This window comes from Salvia splendens, chromosome 4 (assembly GCF_004379255.2).
Source record: "Salvia splendens isolate huo1 chromosome 4, SspV2, whole genome shotgun sequence".
Lineage (NCBI taxonomy): Eukaryota > Viridiplantae > Streptophyta > Magnoliopsida > Lamiales > Lamiaceae > Salvia > Salvia splendens.
In genome coordinates, this window is record NC_056035.1 from 7,806,099 (window position 1) to 7,821,615 (window position 15,517).

The window sequence follows — 15,517 nt, forward strand, 5'->3', positions numbered from 1 at the left end:
TATCTTCTCTTACTTTACGAATTGTGCATTAAAATTCGTACCCAATTAAAAGTGCATACTTTTGTGGGACGGAGTATCAAGAAAAAATCCTATGGCATTTATCGTTACGAAAAGTAGGATGATAATGAAAAATTCAAATTCGCCTACCAATCGGGCCTCCAATCATAACAAAATTAGGCCAGACCTCCCTAAAAAGGCTTCAGGCCCACTTGACTTATTTCCGAACAAGCCCAGATTTAATTATTAGTGGAAGCTCGAAATTTGACCGTTGCAACTGTACCGCCTTTTTATATACCTGAATAGAGAACCCCCAAATCAAAGAGACCAGGTTTTTTCTTGCCGTTGAGAAATCAAAGAAAGTAAAACGAACGCAACAGAAATCTATTTCCAGATTCCATCCAAGAGTAATACAAAACAAGTTACCGTGAGTAATCTTTCTTAGACCCTGTTTTCGCTGTGATTATGAAATGTTATGGATGATTTAATTTGACTGTCTGCCAAGTCTTGTATAGGTGTGTTTTTATTCGTATGTAAATTATTGTGTTTTAAAGCTTTTAACGTATCGGAATTGATTCTCTTGATATTTGAATGTCTATGGCTTTGTTTTGATCGAGTACACAGAAGGTGCCGAAACTGTGCTCGGAATATCGATGTAACCGTCGATCTTCCTTTTTTATGCAATCACATCCGGTCCCCCCCTCTATCTTTCTTTCTATACTTGGTGAAGAATACCTTGTCTAACATTTGATTAGTGGTAGTTCGACAGTTGATTATGTGAAAATATTGAAGGTGGATTGAGAAATTGGAATTTAAGATGCAATTGCAGATGTATAGTCTTAGGGCAATATGAATTACAAAGTTTTGACCCTGATAAAGGCAAGAAGAGAAGTGAGAATATATGTCGTGACGGAACTGAGTAAGTTGAATGTGCAGAAAGAAGTATCAATGCCAAGAAAGTTGTAGGGATTAATGAAGGTTTGTAACTCATTGCTCTGTAGATTATTTGGTTTTTGATCAGCTACGTGTTTCTAGAAAGTTATGTGAAGTGTTGATGTACAGATAGATATGCCATCCAACTGCAGAGAAATCATCCAAAGTCAAATTTCTCTCTTAAATCTGTTCAGAATCAAGATAATAGCCATGCTGCTGCTCATTCTCGTGTCCTTTATGTTTTGGCTGATTCCTCTTCTATTGAGCAGTCATATAACCATATGGCCAGACCACATAGTGAAATGATTCTAGTTCTTTGTTTTTGTTTATCAGATTCTGACTTTGATAACAGCTTGAGATCAGCATTCTTAACTGCAAACAAGAACTCATGGCAACCCCAGCTCATCGCCTGATCCAAGATCAGAACCTAAACTTTCTCTACAGTGGGAACTCTTTCATAAACACCACTATTTCTTAGAAGATTTCTTTTAATCGATCTGTGATAGATGTTTGCTAATGCGATGGATTCTGCTCAGGCACTACTCCTGGGGGAAAGACTGATGTAACCAAAGCAGATAAGAGAGGAGGTCTTGGTGGAAGGAGAGCACTTAATGACATATCCAACTCAAGAAACCCTTCTTCGTTTCACTCCAAGAAGAAAGATAGCTCCATAAATGTCATCTCTATTGACAAACATCCTTCAACTGTGAAAGGAGAGTCATCCAAGGCAGCTGAGAAAGGTAGAGTTGGTGGTAGGAAAGCACTCAGTGACCTCACAAACTCCGTTAAGCCACGTCCAAAGCAGATCCCAAGTTTGGGGAGGAAATTGAATGCTGTTGCAGAAGAAGCGAAAGATGGTTTTCTACACAATCATCAGGGATGCATCAAAGCTCAGACGATGAGTGTTGACAAGGACTACTTCTTGAAGACAGTAGGACTGGCTAATGGTACTTGCAGAAATTTAGTATTGAAGATGAATGATTGATCAACTTGATCCTATTATTGTTTGTGGTTCTGAATTAGTTTCTGCAATTTGGTTGCAGATATTGCTGCACTGCCATCAGCTAGGAAGGCGCTTCCATTGTCATCAAAGAAGGTAGCTTTTTTCTTTGGAACTTAGAAAACAGATTTTTTGACACGAAAACATCTACTAATATTTTCAGCTGGAGGGTTATGTGAAGCATCCTACAATGGAAGAGCTGCTTGAGCTCCCTAGCTGCTTATCGCCTGCTTGTCGATCTCCTCAGTCACTGAAGGGGCCATATACGATGTACAGGGAGGATGACTATTTTACTGATCTGATGATGATCGAGACGCCTAAGCTCAAGTATAGCGGTTTCTGATAATCTGTTTTATCATGCTGAAGCTTACTTGTAGATTGACTGCTGCTGAAGGGCTTACCTTTGTATGCCTTTGTTTTGCTGCTTCTTGGTGTAGTTGTTAGTACATATGTTCAGCTAGCTTATCAGCTAGCATTTTGCAAGAAATATGGTCAATTGGATAAGCGACTTTGTGGATTTTTAACACAAACAAATACATATATCAATCAAGTTCAGTCACAAACTCAAATGCACCAAAATTTGGAGAAAATAATAATAGTATTATTATTATTTTTAAAAACCAGACAATGCAATGTGCAGCTCCAAAACTTCCAATTCTATGCTTTCTGCAATAACCAGAACCACAATAAGGAAAAACGCTGTAGCGATTATAAATCTCATCTCAAATGCTCTCACTCACTCTCTTCAGTCTGGAACACCACACCACCACGGAATGGGGGCACTCAGACTCCCCTCCCTCACTTCTCTCTCCTCCGCCGCAGCGGCGGCAGCTCCACGCTATTACTTCTACCGCCAGCTTTGTCTCCCATTCCGCTCCGTCTCAGCCGCAAAATTTTCTGTACAAAGTAGCACCTTCGAGAAGGAGCTCGAACCTACCTCGCAGAAACCCAGACTCCAGCCAAAAAAGGATCGAGTTATCACTCCTCGATCGCAGGACTTCAATGCCTGGTACTTGGACATAATTGCGAACGCCGAGTTAGCTGACTACGGCCCTGTTCGCGGCACCATGGTTATTCGTCCCTACGGCTACGCCATTTGGGAAGCAATTCAGGTTTATTCCGTTGCTTCGGATCCCTATTCAGTTAGGTTTCAAAGTTTTATGCTAATTTGAATCTTAATTGATGCAGGATTATTTGAATGTCAAGTTTAAGGAGACCGGCCATAGTAATATGTATTTCCCCCAGGTGAGATTCTTCCATCAATCGCATCGGGGTAGTCAATATTCATATGATTAGTTCTATTTCAACTTACCGGTTATGGCGGCTGCAGTGGTGGTGTGTTGGAATGAAATCAATTTACTTTCCTGTATTGATAAACTTGTGAGTTGTCCCAATGATTGGGGAACGCTTTTTAATTTGTGTTTGAATGCATTGAGAAATTGTGGCGAAGAGTTAAGTACTTGTGTGTGACTGTCTCAATTCAGTGGGCACATTGTAAATTCTGCCACGTCCATTGCTAGGTCACTGTAACTAGAAAGGGGGGTCAGAAGCTTAACATTTCGAATTAGGACTATGGTGCATGTTTTTCCCTGGCATGAAAATCCGACTTAACTTGCAGGTCATTATGATTGCAGTTTATCCCATATTCATTCATTGAGAAAGAAGCTAGCCATGTTGAAGGTTTTAGTCCAGAATTAGCTCTTGTGACAGTTGGAGGAGGAAAGGAGCTTGAAGAAAAGCTTGTGGTAGATATTAGTGGCTATCACATTTCGAATATTCTTATTAAAGTTCTTTCTAAGGAACCATCATGTTCCTCAGCTATTATTTTACTGAAAACTGATCCATATGACCGCTGATTTATTTTAAGGGCATCACCTGTGTTCGTATTGATTTTTGTACTTCTTGAGGTTCTGGCAGGTTCGACCCACAAGTGAAACAATTGTCAACCACATGTTCACTCAGTGGATTCATAGTTACCGCGATCTTCCATTAATGATCAATCAGGTAATTCTGCACTTGTTTCCTTTACAGGTTGGAGGAGCATATTGTACTCTTATTTAACTGCTTAGTTTGTTTCAGTGGGCAAATGTGACAAGATGGGAAATGCGCACCAAACCATTTGTGAGAACTCTGGAATTTCTCTGGCAGGAAGGTCACACAGCTCATGCCAGTCCAGAGGAGGCAGAAAAGGAGGTTAATTTCCTCTTTGTTAAATATAATTGGATAGATGGTCTTATTTTTTTTAGCTAATGAAACTTATGCTCTGGAACTGCAGGCATTACAGATGATTGATGTGTACAAAAATTTTGCCTATGAGCAAGCTGCAATACCTGTTGTTGTGGGCCGTAAATCGAAGGTGGAGACCTTTGCCGGTGCTTCAAAGACTTATACCATTGAAGCAATGATGGGTGATCGAAAAGCTTTGCAAGCTGGAACTAGCCACAACCTTGGGCAGAATTTTTCACGCGCATTTGGAACACAGGTTGTTAGCTTCTTATAAACCCTTTCCGCGAAGCTCCTCTCAATGCTCTTTTAATGTTTTCATTACTTTGGTCTAGAGGCACACATATGTCAGTGATGGGGTCTTGCCACTTGTACTTCTCGGCAACCGTGAATGTTTTGCATGTTTTATAGTACTTACTTTTAACATTCCAGCATGTTTTATAACCTCCATACATAATTTTGCTTCTTTTCAAATCATAAAAGTTTTGACAAAATTGCTGCGTGCATGAGGACTTTAGCTAATACAGCTGATCATCAAAATTGAAAGCATTTTCTTCCCTGCACATGCAATATGTTGGAATTTTTACTGTCTGATAGAATGAGTGCCTTCTCAGTTCATGGATGAAAATGGAGAAAGGCAGCATGCGTGGCAAACATCATGGGCAATTAGCACCAGGTTTATTGGTGGTATTATCATGACACATGGAGATGACGCAGGATTGATGCTTCCCCCAAACCTAGCCCCAATACAGGTACTTCCAATAGGACATTGCTAGCTTCTGTGATGATTCTCGTTGTTTGAATTAGTTTTCCTCTTTACGCTTTGGGTGCTTGAGTTAATTATGAAACAATATGTTCAAAAAATTAACTAAAAATTACTCGATTAAAGAAAACCAATCACTATACTACATGGCTAAAGTGATTCTTCCCTCTCATCCTGGTAATATAACAGGTGTACTATCTTTTTTATTAAGGTTACTCTGTATCGACTATATTCTTATGAGGTTACTGTAAGATTAATAAGGCTGATGACCTTGTATCTTTTCACATGCTTATAATTAGAGCAAATCATATTTTTTAACCAGTGGACTTTGTCAGGTCATAGTAGTTCCAATATGGAAGAAGGCAGATGATAAGGCTGGAGTTCTGGATGCTGCCTCATCTGTGAAGGAAACTCTTCAAGCTGCTGGAATCAGGGTTAAATGTGATGATGCAGAGCAGAGAACACCTGGTTGGAAATTCAACTTCTGGGAAATGAAGGTAAATACTTGTCACCAGTTTGTATCATGGCTGTCATCAAAGACTCATAATTTGGCAAATTTCTCTACGAATTTTTCTGGCTGAGGTAGCATTTAACGTTTGAATAGGATTGCAAGTATTACCTGTTCGATTGTTAAAATTTTGCACATTTTTAGGGTTTGAAATTAATATGGGATTGGACCATATTGGTATTCTTGACGACACTTTTATATGGCGGACAGGGTTTGTTTTAGGGTTATTTGCCTATAAATACATGAACTTTCAACATTTTTTGAAATTTTCCCCAAACTTTAATTTTTGAATATAAATGCATGAACGTTGAACTTTTCTGATTTTTCCCCAAATGATAAAATTGAAGCTGATGTGGCAACTAAAACTTGGGCAATGCACTAAAACGACGTAGTTTTGATTTAATTAATTTTAAAAATTGAAAAATAAAAATCCATTTCATAAGTTTTCCACTAAAAATCATACACCTCACGTCTTTCTCCTTTATTTTCTTCCTCCCCAGAACTAGAACTGCCGAATAAGAAGAAATCTCCTTAAATCCTCTTTATTTTTCTGTATTTGATTTCCCAAATTCGTCTCAAAGAAAATAAAGGAGATTTCTTCATCTCCCATAAAAATATTTCTTATTTATTTTCTTCATCACCAAGAAATTTGAATCTGATTTGCTGCCGAAGTGGGAGAAGAATTTTGATTTACTCCCAAACTCGCCCAAGAAGGAGATTTCCAGTGCGACTTCTGATATATATTTCTTCTTCCTCGCTCATCTTTCTCACTCCCTTCACTCTTTTCCTTATCATATCACAATTTGGACGTTTTTTTTACTTATTTGTCTCTCCACTTATTATATCCACCTGGTCTCTTCTACTGCTTATTGCCACCAACTATAAAATTCCCACTTCAGCCTTCAGTGTTAGAGGATTGCTTCCTGTTTCAAATCGTAATTAATCAGGTAGGTAGCAAGGGAGAACATGGAATTGTACCAAATACAGATTTTACTCCTACTTCGGCGGTTCCGGGGAAGAAGAAAATAAAGGAGAAAGATGTGATGTGGATGATTTTTAGTGGAAAACGTATGAAGTGGATTTTTATTTTTAAAATTTTAAAATTAATTAAATCAAAACTACGTGCATTGCCCAAGTTTTAGTTGCCACATCAGCTTCAATTTTATCATTTGGGGAAAAATCAGAAAAGTTCAAAGTTCATGCATTTATATTCAAAAAATATAGTTTGGGGGAAATTTCAAAAAATATTGAAAGTTCACGTATTTATAGGCAAATAACCCTTTGTTTTAACATCTCTTACTCTTAACTAGGGTGTCCCATTGAGGATCGAAATTGGGCCTCGAGATGTTTCAAATAGAAGTGTGGTTGTTTGTAGAAGAGATATTCCTGGGAAACAAGGAAAAGTTTTTGGTATATCAATGGAATCGTCAACTTTGGTGGCTTATGTCAAGGGCAAGTTGGATGAGGTTCAGTCATCTCTTCTTGAAAGCGCAAAATCATTCCGTGATGGGTATGTTCCGCCATAAAGCTGGTAGATATGAATAAAATGATATGTGTTGCATGTGCGTGCTTGAGTTTGCATTTGTCTCTTACATTTATACTCCCTCCGTCACAAGGTAGTTGAGTCTTTTCCATTTTTGGCAAACACTTTATCCTCTCGCATACTTTTTACTCTCTCTTCATCTCTCTTACTTATTACATCTCTTACTTTACTCTCATTACTTAACACTTCAATTTCTTAAATCACGTGCCCAAAAGAAATGCCCCAACTAACTTGGGACAGAGGGAGAGGGAGTATATTTTTTATTTTGTTGGCCACAAAGTAGATTGTCCTCCGCACATTTCTGTCTGGGAATGGCAGTTAGGTACCTGGATCATCAACTATTATTAAAGAAATGATATAGTTCTACTCTACCTTGACAATCTCACATGCTAAAAGTAAAATGTGTAGTTGGTTCCTGATGGTGCAACAGTGGCTTCTTTCTTTCCCCTTGATTGTTCAATTTTGAGTGATATCAATTAGCTTCTTTCGCAAAAATTGAAATTTTGGTGTGTGTATTTGAGGATATTGAATTCCCCATTTTCTGTAATATTGATTTCATTGCTTAGTTTCTGGTGCTAGAAAAATTCTGACACGATGTTTTTTGTAGCAACATTGTTGATGTGACCTCCTACAGTGAGCTTAAAGAGGCAATTGCTCAGGGCAAATGGGCAAGAGGCCCTTGGTCAGCCAGGTACTTATCCGATTCTCAAATATAAAGATGTCTTTTCGTTTGTTTAAACCTGATGGCACTAAAGGCAAGTTACACACTATTAATTTATACAGTGACAATGAGGAGATGAAGGTGAAAGAAGAAACAGGGGCAACCATTCGATGTTTTCCTTTTGAACAGCCGGAGGGGGCAAAGAAATGCTTGATGACGGGCAATCCCGCAGACGAAGTGGCTATTTTTGCAAAATCTTACTAAGCTCAATGTCAAAATCATTCATTCTTGTCTATGATTCGAAAGCGCTTACTTGTTCCCAGTAATGATACTTTTGTGGAATGTTCCATCTTTCTTCACATTTACACACCCTATAGGGAATACTTTTTTGAAGCTTCTGTTCATCTAGTTTCTCTAGATACTATTTTCAAGAATCTCCCTCATTCCCATTTAGTCAATTTTGAATTTCATACATATTCAACATAGTTTTGGATACAGCTAGATTACTTTTTTTGTGTCATTGTGTGAACAATGGATGCCGTTGTATACAAATGTCATCTCATTTTCCACAAAATCATGTCAGACCGTTTTATAAGTCAAATTGGTATCAAGTTTGTTAATTTATTAGTGTTTGTTTGTGATTATAGTAAGATATTTGATTCTTCTTGCAGATTTTGGTTGGTAAGTAGAATAAAAATTGAACCCTAATCTCATGATAGCATCCCAGTCATGGACTAATTAAGTTTAAGAAACATAATTAATCAGATTGTTAAAATGTAACTCGAGGACAAGAAGCACAAAACAAGCATTAACATCATATTTGGTGAAGTATGCTTCACTTCAAGGATTTGATCTAATACCTTTTGCATATTCAACTCATTTGTTAGGTGAATTATAGATAATAATTAATGATGAGAAGTGAGAAATTAAATGAAAACTCCACCTAATGAGGCTTGCGGTAAAACCGATTATTATTAGTGTCGAGTTCGTTTCCATGTCCAAATGTTGTTATTACACTCGAACAACGTGGTTGGAAATAGATCAAAATTTAATTTAATTATTCAGTACAATAATATTTAAAATTTAGAAGGTAATGTTAAACATGCCCTAAGCTAAGATATTTGGTTTTCAAAGTGGAATTAGGTCAATTAGTACATAAAGGATACGTCGCATTTACATGGTCCACATTATTTCGCATAATAAAGTCTTATTACAATTTGTATTGTACTAATATTCATATTTATTTATTGGTGCTGCAGAAATAGTAGCGATAAAGGCAGGGGCAACTCCGTCTTTTCACAAATCGACGAGGGTAAATTCGTCCGATAGTCCATCACAAATACGTGGTGAAATCACTCCTGCAAAGCCCCATCCTTTTTTTTTCTCACAAATAAACTCGAGAAATTCTTAACAAATCCTTCACAGAAAACAAAGAGAATATATATTGAAATTCATCAAATCCGAAATTCTAATCGTAGAAATCATCGCGTGGATTTTCTCAGCTCCGTGATCCTTGTCCGGTAATTCTCTGTTCATTGATCCAATCACGCCACGGGGGAGCGCGGCGTTGCATTCCTGCGGTTTGTACATGCGTCGTGATTTTTGGCTGAGATCGATGCGAAGTGGAGTTGAGGAGGTTTGAATGAATACAAGGATCAAACTGATTTTTTTTGCGAGGATTTCGTAGCGAGATTTTTGCGAGAGTTAAAGCATCAGATGAGAATGGATAATAATCTGGAGTTGAAATTCTTGTCGGGAGATTTTTGATTTATTTCATATGCAGGTAAAAGGAATCGATTCGTGTTGTTTAAATTTTTGATAATTTAACATAGTTAGTTTATTGATTGCCTTTGCTACCGTCATCATCATCGCCACCATCTTCATCATCATCATAGGACATATTTATGACTCGGCGCTAATTATATTATGCAGATCTGTTGTTTCAGAAGAATATTAGGGTTTCTTCGTGTACTCATTTCCTTGCTGTTATTCTACCAAACATGCGCATCCTCTAAAAAAAACCTAGTTTCAGCTGCTCTAAGATAATCTTCCGACTCTGATCACGGTTTATGCTTCAAACTAAAGTAGCAAGAGTGTTTGATTGTAGAATTCAGCTCAATCTGATTTTGCACGACTTTTGGGTGAATGCTGATTTATAGCTCTAATTGGGAAGTCATCAGTTGAGTCGGTTTGATTTTTCCTCAATCCTCTGCCTAATCTTTATAGGGTGATTTATTTTCTTCAATTGTAATTATGGTGTTAGATTTGTTTGACGGTTAATTTTATGTTTGGTTTCTAGTGGAGTCAAGTCTGATGTGGGTTTTGACAATCTTGGATTTATATGAAGACAGGGTGCTTGTAGCTGCTGGGAACTGTACGCTTAAGGTTAAAACGTTCCTTCTTACTTGAATTGTGTGACGGTCTCCGACGAATTTATTTGCATGTGAATGCATAAGAATATGGAAACTAACACATGCAATGTTAATCACTTGGATGTGGATGCACATCTTCCACCTCGAAAGCGGCTTCTAGCTGGATTGAAGAGGCAGAATTCTGACGTTAATTCCCCCACAGCCACACCATCAACTCCTAGTAGTGGTGGGAGCGAACATGATGTCCGTTCCAATAATGCATTGAGGTCCCATTTGCATGATCCAAGTCTCTCGAATGAGGAGATTGTTGAAATCTCTAGAATCGCTGCTATGAAAGCTGCGAAGGTTGCAGAGGTTGCAAGAGCCAATGCTGAAGAGAAGGCTGCAAAAGCAGCAAAGGCAGTGGCTGCTGCTAAAAGTGCCTTGGATCTGGTTGCCATTCTTTCAGATGAGACAGGTAACAAAGAAAAACTTCTGAAAAAGAACAAGATGAAGAAGCATGTCACTGTTGAAGCATTGTACAATAAAAATAAAAGCAGTCCAGGAACAGATGAAGAATTGGCTCGCAATTTGCATCGGGTCATCAACAGCTCTCCAAGAATTTTGAAGAACTCACCAGGTTCTGAATCGAAGAGTCACAAGCATAAAAAGCTAAAAAGTTCTGCTGCTTCTGGGAGAACTAGCATTACTAATGAAGCTCCAGTTGGGGAAGGGGATAGAGATAGACAGTCTGCAGCAAGAAGCACTGGTAATGGTGTAGTAGAATTAGACACTGAAAGTCCTGTAAGGAAGATAGGCATGATTATGGTAGATTTGAACACTTCCAAGCATGACAGCTGCGATCAGCTAAAGTTGGACAATGGAGATGGATCACGCCTCAGTAAAACTGAACGACTGAAGTTGGATGACGGTGAAGTCTTGGATAGCATTAGTAGAAAGAGGGGAAGAATTAAGCAGAAGAAATTGCCCCTGAGCATTTGTAGCTTCAAGGATCAAACTAGTCCAAAAGAGGAGCTGAAACCTCAGGGTAATGCTGTCATAAGTGGTGTAGACAATCAGCCCTTGTTCTCAATGGGGCCTTCGAGTAACAGTTTGATGCCTCCGGTGGAGAGGACATCATCAATGTGGAAGTGCCAGTCCTTCAAAGCACCCGCTTGTGTTAAACAGAATAAAGTTATGCAGTCATAGTGTTGATAGTTTGATTTAAACAACTGGAGGCTATTGTGATAGGAATCGTGGCCAGGTATTTCTCTGTTATGTTTTTTTTGGTACGCATAAGCCCTCTTTTTTCCCTTTTTTGTGTTTTTCTTCTCTCCCTCCCTGTTTGTGAGTAGGCTGTCTTGATTTTGAAGTTAAATGTATATTGGATTTGATTGCTCGGATATGTTTGTTGCTACTTCAGACAATTGTTGCCTCTTTACACAAAAGCTGAGCTTCAAATCGGACACTAGTGAATTGTGATCGCTCTTTTCTTCAGATAACAGACAAATTTTGTTTATTACTTCAAGGAATTGTTACCATTTATCTCACGCAATGCTTGAAAAAAATGCTTGTATAGTAATAGTATCAGATAATAAAATCGGTGTCTTCATTGCAAGTTCCAATAAAATTACAGTAGAGACAATACAGAAACCGCTGCATCTTGCTCCCGACGATAGTACAACACAAAAAGGCTTCATCTTTGATGAGGCTTCCCGACACTGATGCAATGCTCATCGCTTTGCTTCTGCTTTTTTGAGGTTCTATGGCCTTCTTCATCAATCGCCTTCAGTTTGTTCTTGATCGCGGCTATCTTAGCACTCCGGCTAGTTTGTCTGCCACTACCGCCAGAGAGAAGGGACCTGCTCCCTTCACTGGTCTTGGAATGATTAACTGCACCGTCTGGGTATTTCTCACTGGCAAGACGAACAACTAATGGGCGTCCACAAGCCATTCTTCCGTGCATCTCCTCCTTGGCCCGAATAGCTTCCTGCATGCTCACTTTAAAAGCAGGAATCAGTTATTGCTATGTGAAGGAATAAAACACGAAACAGAAACTTACCTCTTTAGAGCTGAACTGGATGAAAGCATAACCCCGTGGCTCTCCGCGCTTAGGGCCACAAGTATGCCATAGGTAGTCTTCGGATACAATTTTTCCAAATGGAGAAAACATCTTGATTAGAGCTGCCCTGCAGAGATTCAACCATGTCATATACTCCATCAGAAATTAGACATCTTAAAAGAACTTGGCAATAAGGCATTCACGTACTCTGTTATCCTGAGATCAAGGTTACCAACATACAATCTGCTCTCTGCCTTCTCATCATGAAAGTTGAAATGGTCCTGCACTTGTCGTAAAAAACTGATTCAATGCACTGATAAATAGAAAATGCAGCCAATCGCATGTACAAAATTTCGTGTATGTAACCTCTCAAACCATACAAAAAGACAAATGAGACAGAAAAGTACTAATGAGCGCACGTATAGAAGAACACAAAACATTCATAAACATAAAGAGTATGGATAATCACATCTGGCCTGACTCTAAAATATAAGCAAGATCAACATAAGATAAGACCAGGTACAGGCAAGAATAGATACGCGTTGTAGGACAAAGCAATACCATGTTATCGAAGGCTGGTGAAGATATAAATCAACCTGCAAGCATTAAACAAATTTACTATTAGAGACGACTTTGCACATCAATATTCATCAAAACCCACTAATCCACTATAAACCCAAAAGACAGGATTAGTGACTGCAGTATAGGCAATAATGAGGCGGTTGACTGGAAGGTGTGCTGGATAGGGTTGGAGGCTACTTGTGAGGGTTAACCTAGATAGATAAAAGTAGTATAAGGCTAATCCGTTGTTTACTAAGATAGATTGGAACTTTAGGATATTCTAACACCCATCAGAATTTCCATCATTAAATGATTTTGTTTGATTCATATCTGATTCAAAGGCTAAGATAGGAAAAATCCTAGTAATGAGGGTAAAATTTCTGAGTCATGAAATACAAACTCCTCCTGAAGCAGATACAATTTGTGAAGCAAACATCCAACTCAGAGTACTTGCTAAATCTGCCGAAACTCAGAGTTAAGCACTTGTTTAAATTTGTGAAAGGATCGAAATCCATCTAGCAGTTATAATTATGTCAGAAACTAGCAGATAACAAATGAAAACTAACAGTACTACACCAATTAAAGTGATAAAACAATAAGCAGCATAAGAATTGGTAGGTATCAATACGTCAGAGCTGCCTTTTCCAGTGTATTAAACACCCAACCGGAACAACAATCTTATTTTATATTTTTTTTCTCACGGCATACTATTTAGGAGTCTACCTTTTTATACATACAAACCGCCTTCTAGTTTCTGATCGTATATAAAACGAAATATTATTTCTCAGCGATTACGAAAGATGGGAAAATAACATCGAAATTTGCGGTCTGCTTTCTATGATGTTCCGCACAACGAAATTGCTATTTTCACATAGGGTTACTGAACAGCAGAAAATAGGGATACTCAACGACCACCAGCATATATTCAAAACCCTAGAATCAAAAACTAGCGCAAGGGGAGGCCAAAACACATGAAATTAAAGGAGATCATCTTAAAAAGGTGAATATTTACCCGTTATTCGGCGATTCTGCAGTCCGATTAAATTAAGCCGGAAAATTTGATTAACCTGAATTGCTGAGGAGGATGTGCTGATTTAAATTCAGGCTTCGATATTTATTTACTAGTAGTAGTACTATAAAATAAATTGGGAAGAAGGGTGGGTCGTATTCTCATTGGGCCTTCACCCAACCATTTTTTTGTTACCTCAAATATTTCAGAATCGTGCAAGTAGAAAATATATTTAAATCTTACTATCATAGGAGTATTTTTTTGATGAAATTCACAAAAATGATAAAAGGATCCGTATGGAGAAGAAATAATAAAGAATTTCAAAAGAAAAATATGGTGAAGCTCAAATTTTCTTATTTTATTAATAATATTTAGTTATGATAAAATGTATCGATATCAATATTGATATGAGAAAATGGAATTTTAAAAATGATAGTATATCGTATTTTGAATTTATAAAATCAATTTTATATAGTGAAAATGACAACAAAATCATCAATTTTTATATGGTGCAATGAACTATTAATAGTAATTACAAAATTCGACCAAAATACAATAATTACAATGATTCATATGTTTGTGTTTGCGAGTGAGTATGGTTCATGTATAGAATATTATTCCTAATTTAAATTGGGTCAAAGTAGAATGACCGTTTTTCTAATAATATGCAATTTAGCAAATAGCAAAAGCCAAAATAGCTTTAAAAATAAAAGAAACGACATATTCTGTAATTTGTAAATGCTGACGAAGAATCATCTCTGGAATCAAAACAAAACAAGAAACATACAGATTTGGAGAAATAGAGAGCTTTTGATTATTTTTTTAATAAATAAAAACACAAATCCCGTGTTGGTTGTTGATATAAGAAAATCAGGCATTAATCTTCCGATGTCACATGCATTTCTCATGTCCTTCTATAGCTATTAATTTACTAAATTTTAAAAAAGAATGCCTAACCATACGTATCATATCACATCATTTTATTCCCTTTATAATTGCTGTATGGCTATGGCTATGGCGTTCCAGCACGCCTTCCTAAACTCTTCCTTATTCAGTGTACTAATTATATTTATATGAATAATAAATTACCAGCTTTTGTACCATCAATATTTTTTCTTACATGCAAACAGTAATATTGTGAGTATGAAATAATAAATGTCAATACTTCTATACAAATAAATAGGAATAGCCAGTAAAAAAAACACGATAATAGTAGTATATAAAAGTACATAAACAAACTATAAATGCATTTTTATCGCACAAATTCTATCACTATTTAGAAGAAGAAGAAGAAGAATATTACCATGGAATATATTGCTCTACTCTAATCACAACCTACTATATCTATATCACAATATTATACAAGTACCTAAGTACTGAACATTGTTACATAATTTGATAGTTATACCTTCTCCACTATCTAATGATATATGGAGCAAATTTGTTTGTTCATTATCAGTTCCACCCAAATAAAGTATAGGTCTTAAGTCCATTAATTTGAGAATTGTTGGAATAATATGTCGACTATTGTTGCGGGATAATGTCGTATGGCACATTACATAGATAAAATATGTTTAAATAAGTGTAATTTAAACTTTAAGAGTCGTATGGCACATTACATAGATAAAATATGTTTAAATAAGTGTAATTTAATCTTATCTTAAAGTTGACTTGAGTGGTTGAGATTATCAACTTACATAGATAATGTCGTATGGCGCATTACATGGATAAAATATAGTGTATCGATTTGTTTGAATTTATTTTCCAACTTGAGTCTCTTCATTTATACAATAAATTTGGTAAAGAAATTATTAAAATAAAATAAAATTGGAAATACTGTGGAATAGTTGTTTGTTCTAAATAGAACAGAAGAAGGATTTGAATATTTTCAGAACCTATATATTCA

At 37.0% G+C, this 15,517-nt stretch overlaps 4 protein-coding genes across 10 annotated transcripts; 3 read left to right on the plus strand and 1 right to left on the minus strand.

Moving 5' to 3' along the window:
• Positions 1–309: 309 nt before the first annotated feature.
• Positions 310–2,434, plus strand: LOC121798297 (protein PATRONUS 2-like). Of its 3 annotated transcripts, none has more exons than XM_042197219.1 (5): positions 310–424; positions 1,264–1,373; positions 1,467–1,877; positions 1,974–2,026; positions 2,094–2,434. In XM_042197219.1, exons 2-5 carry the CDS (start codon positions 1,319–1,321, stop codon positions 2,271–2,273), a joined length of 699 nt encoding a protein of 232 aa, XP_042053153.1. In that variant the 5' UTR covers positions 310–424; positions 1,264–1,318; the 3' UTR covers positions 2,274–2,434. The 3 variants fall into 3 exon arrangements, with proteins under 3 accessions (XP_042053153.1, XP_042053154.1, XP_042053155.1); XM_042197220.1 differs by having other exon boundaries at positions 335–424; positions 2,100–2,434; XM_042197221.1 differs by having other exon boundaries at positions 335–424; positions 2,112–2,434.
• Positions 2,427–8,248, plus strand: LOC121798295 (proline--tRNA ligase, chloroplastic/mitochondrial-like). Its single transcript, XM_042197218.1, has 11 exons — positions 2,427–3,042; positions 3,119–3,175; positions 3,565–3,675; positions 3,848–3,934; positions 4,010–4,123; positions 4,206–4,412; positions 4,768–4,905; positions 5,252–5,413; positions 6,735–6,934; positions 7,575–7,658; positions 7,751–8,248. The coding sequence occupies exons 1-11, from the start codon at positions 2,563–2,565 to the stop codon at positions 7,890–7,892; spliced, it is 1,782 nt and encodes a 593-aa protein (XP_042053152.1). The 5' UTR covers positions 2,427–2,562; the 3' UTR covers positions 7,893–8,248.
• A 751-nt stretch (positions 8,249–8,999) lies between these two features.
• Positions 9,000–11,384, plus strand: LOC121798298. Of its 5 annotated transcripts, none has more exons than XM_042197222.1 (2): positions 9,000–9,411; positions 9,561–11,384. In XM_042197222.1, exon 2 carries the CDS (start codon positions 10,076–10,078, stop codon positions 11,186–11,188), a length of 1,113 nt encoding a protein of 370 aa, XP_042053156.1. In that variant the 5' UTR covers positions 9,000–9,411; positions 9,561–10,075; the 3' UTR covers positions 11,189–11,384. The 5 variants fall into 5 exon arrangements, with proteins under 5 accessions (XP_042053156.1, XP_042053159.1, XP_042053161.1 ...); XM_042197225.1 differs by having other exon boundaries at positions 9,736–11,384; XM_042197227.1 differs by having other exon boundaries at positions 9,928–11,384.
• Positions 11,385–11,569: 185 nt separating this feature from the next.
• Positions 11,570–13,726, minus strand: LOC121798300 (probable RNA-binding protein 18). The gene is made up of 5 exons (XM_042197229.1): positions 13,615–13,726; positions 12,603–12,637; positions 12,249–12,322; positions 12,042–12,168; positions 11,570–11,969 (listed from the first exon to the last, which is right to left on the minus strand). The coding sequence occupies exons 2-5, from the start codon at positions 12,603–12,605 to the stop codon at positions 11,676–11,678; spliced, it is 498 nt and encodes a 165-aa protein (XP_042053163.1). The 5' UTR covers positions 12,606–12,637; positions 13,615–13,726; the 3' UTR covers positions 11,570–11,675.
• Positions 13,727–15,517: the final 1,791 nt, after the last annotated feature.

Coding starts and splice junctions, on each gene's coding strand:
- LOC121798300 (XM_042197229.1), bottom strand. Junction 12,169..12,248: donor CTTGATCTCAGGATAACAGA/GTACGTGAATGC, acceptor GAATCTCTGCAG/GGCAGCTCTAATCAAGATGT. Junction 11,970..12,041: donor TCCAGTTCAGCTCTAAAGAG/GTAAGTTTCTGT, acceptor GTGAGCATGCAG/GAAGCTATTCGGGCCAAGGA.
- LOC121798297 (XM_042197219.1), top strand. CDS start 1,319: ATGGCAACCCCAGCTCATCGCCTGATCCAAGATCAGAACCTAAACTTT. Junction 1,878..1,973: donor GACAGTAGGACTGGCTAATG/GTACTTGCAGAA, acceptor ATTTGGTTGCAG/ATATTGCTGCACTGCCATCA. Junction 2,027..2,093: donor TTCCATTGTCATCAAAGAAG/GTAGCTTTTTTC, acceptor TAATATTTTCAG/CTGGAGGGTTATGTGAAGCA.
- LOC121798298 (XM_042197222.1), top strand. CDS start 10,076: ATGCATAAGAATATGGAAACTAACACATGCAATGTTAATCACTTGGAT.
- LOC121798295 (XM_042197218.1), top strand. CDS start 2,563: ATGTGCAGCTCCAAAACTTCCAATTCTATGCTTTCTGCAATAACCAGA. Junction 3,043..3,118: donor CCATTTGGGAAGCAATTCAG/GTTTATTCCGTT, acceptor TAATTGATGCAG/GATTATTTGAATGTCAAGTT. Junction 3,935..4,009: donor TTCCATTAATGATCAATCAG/GTAATTCTGCAC, acceptor AGTTTGTTTCAG/TGGGCAAATGTGACAAGATG.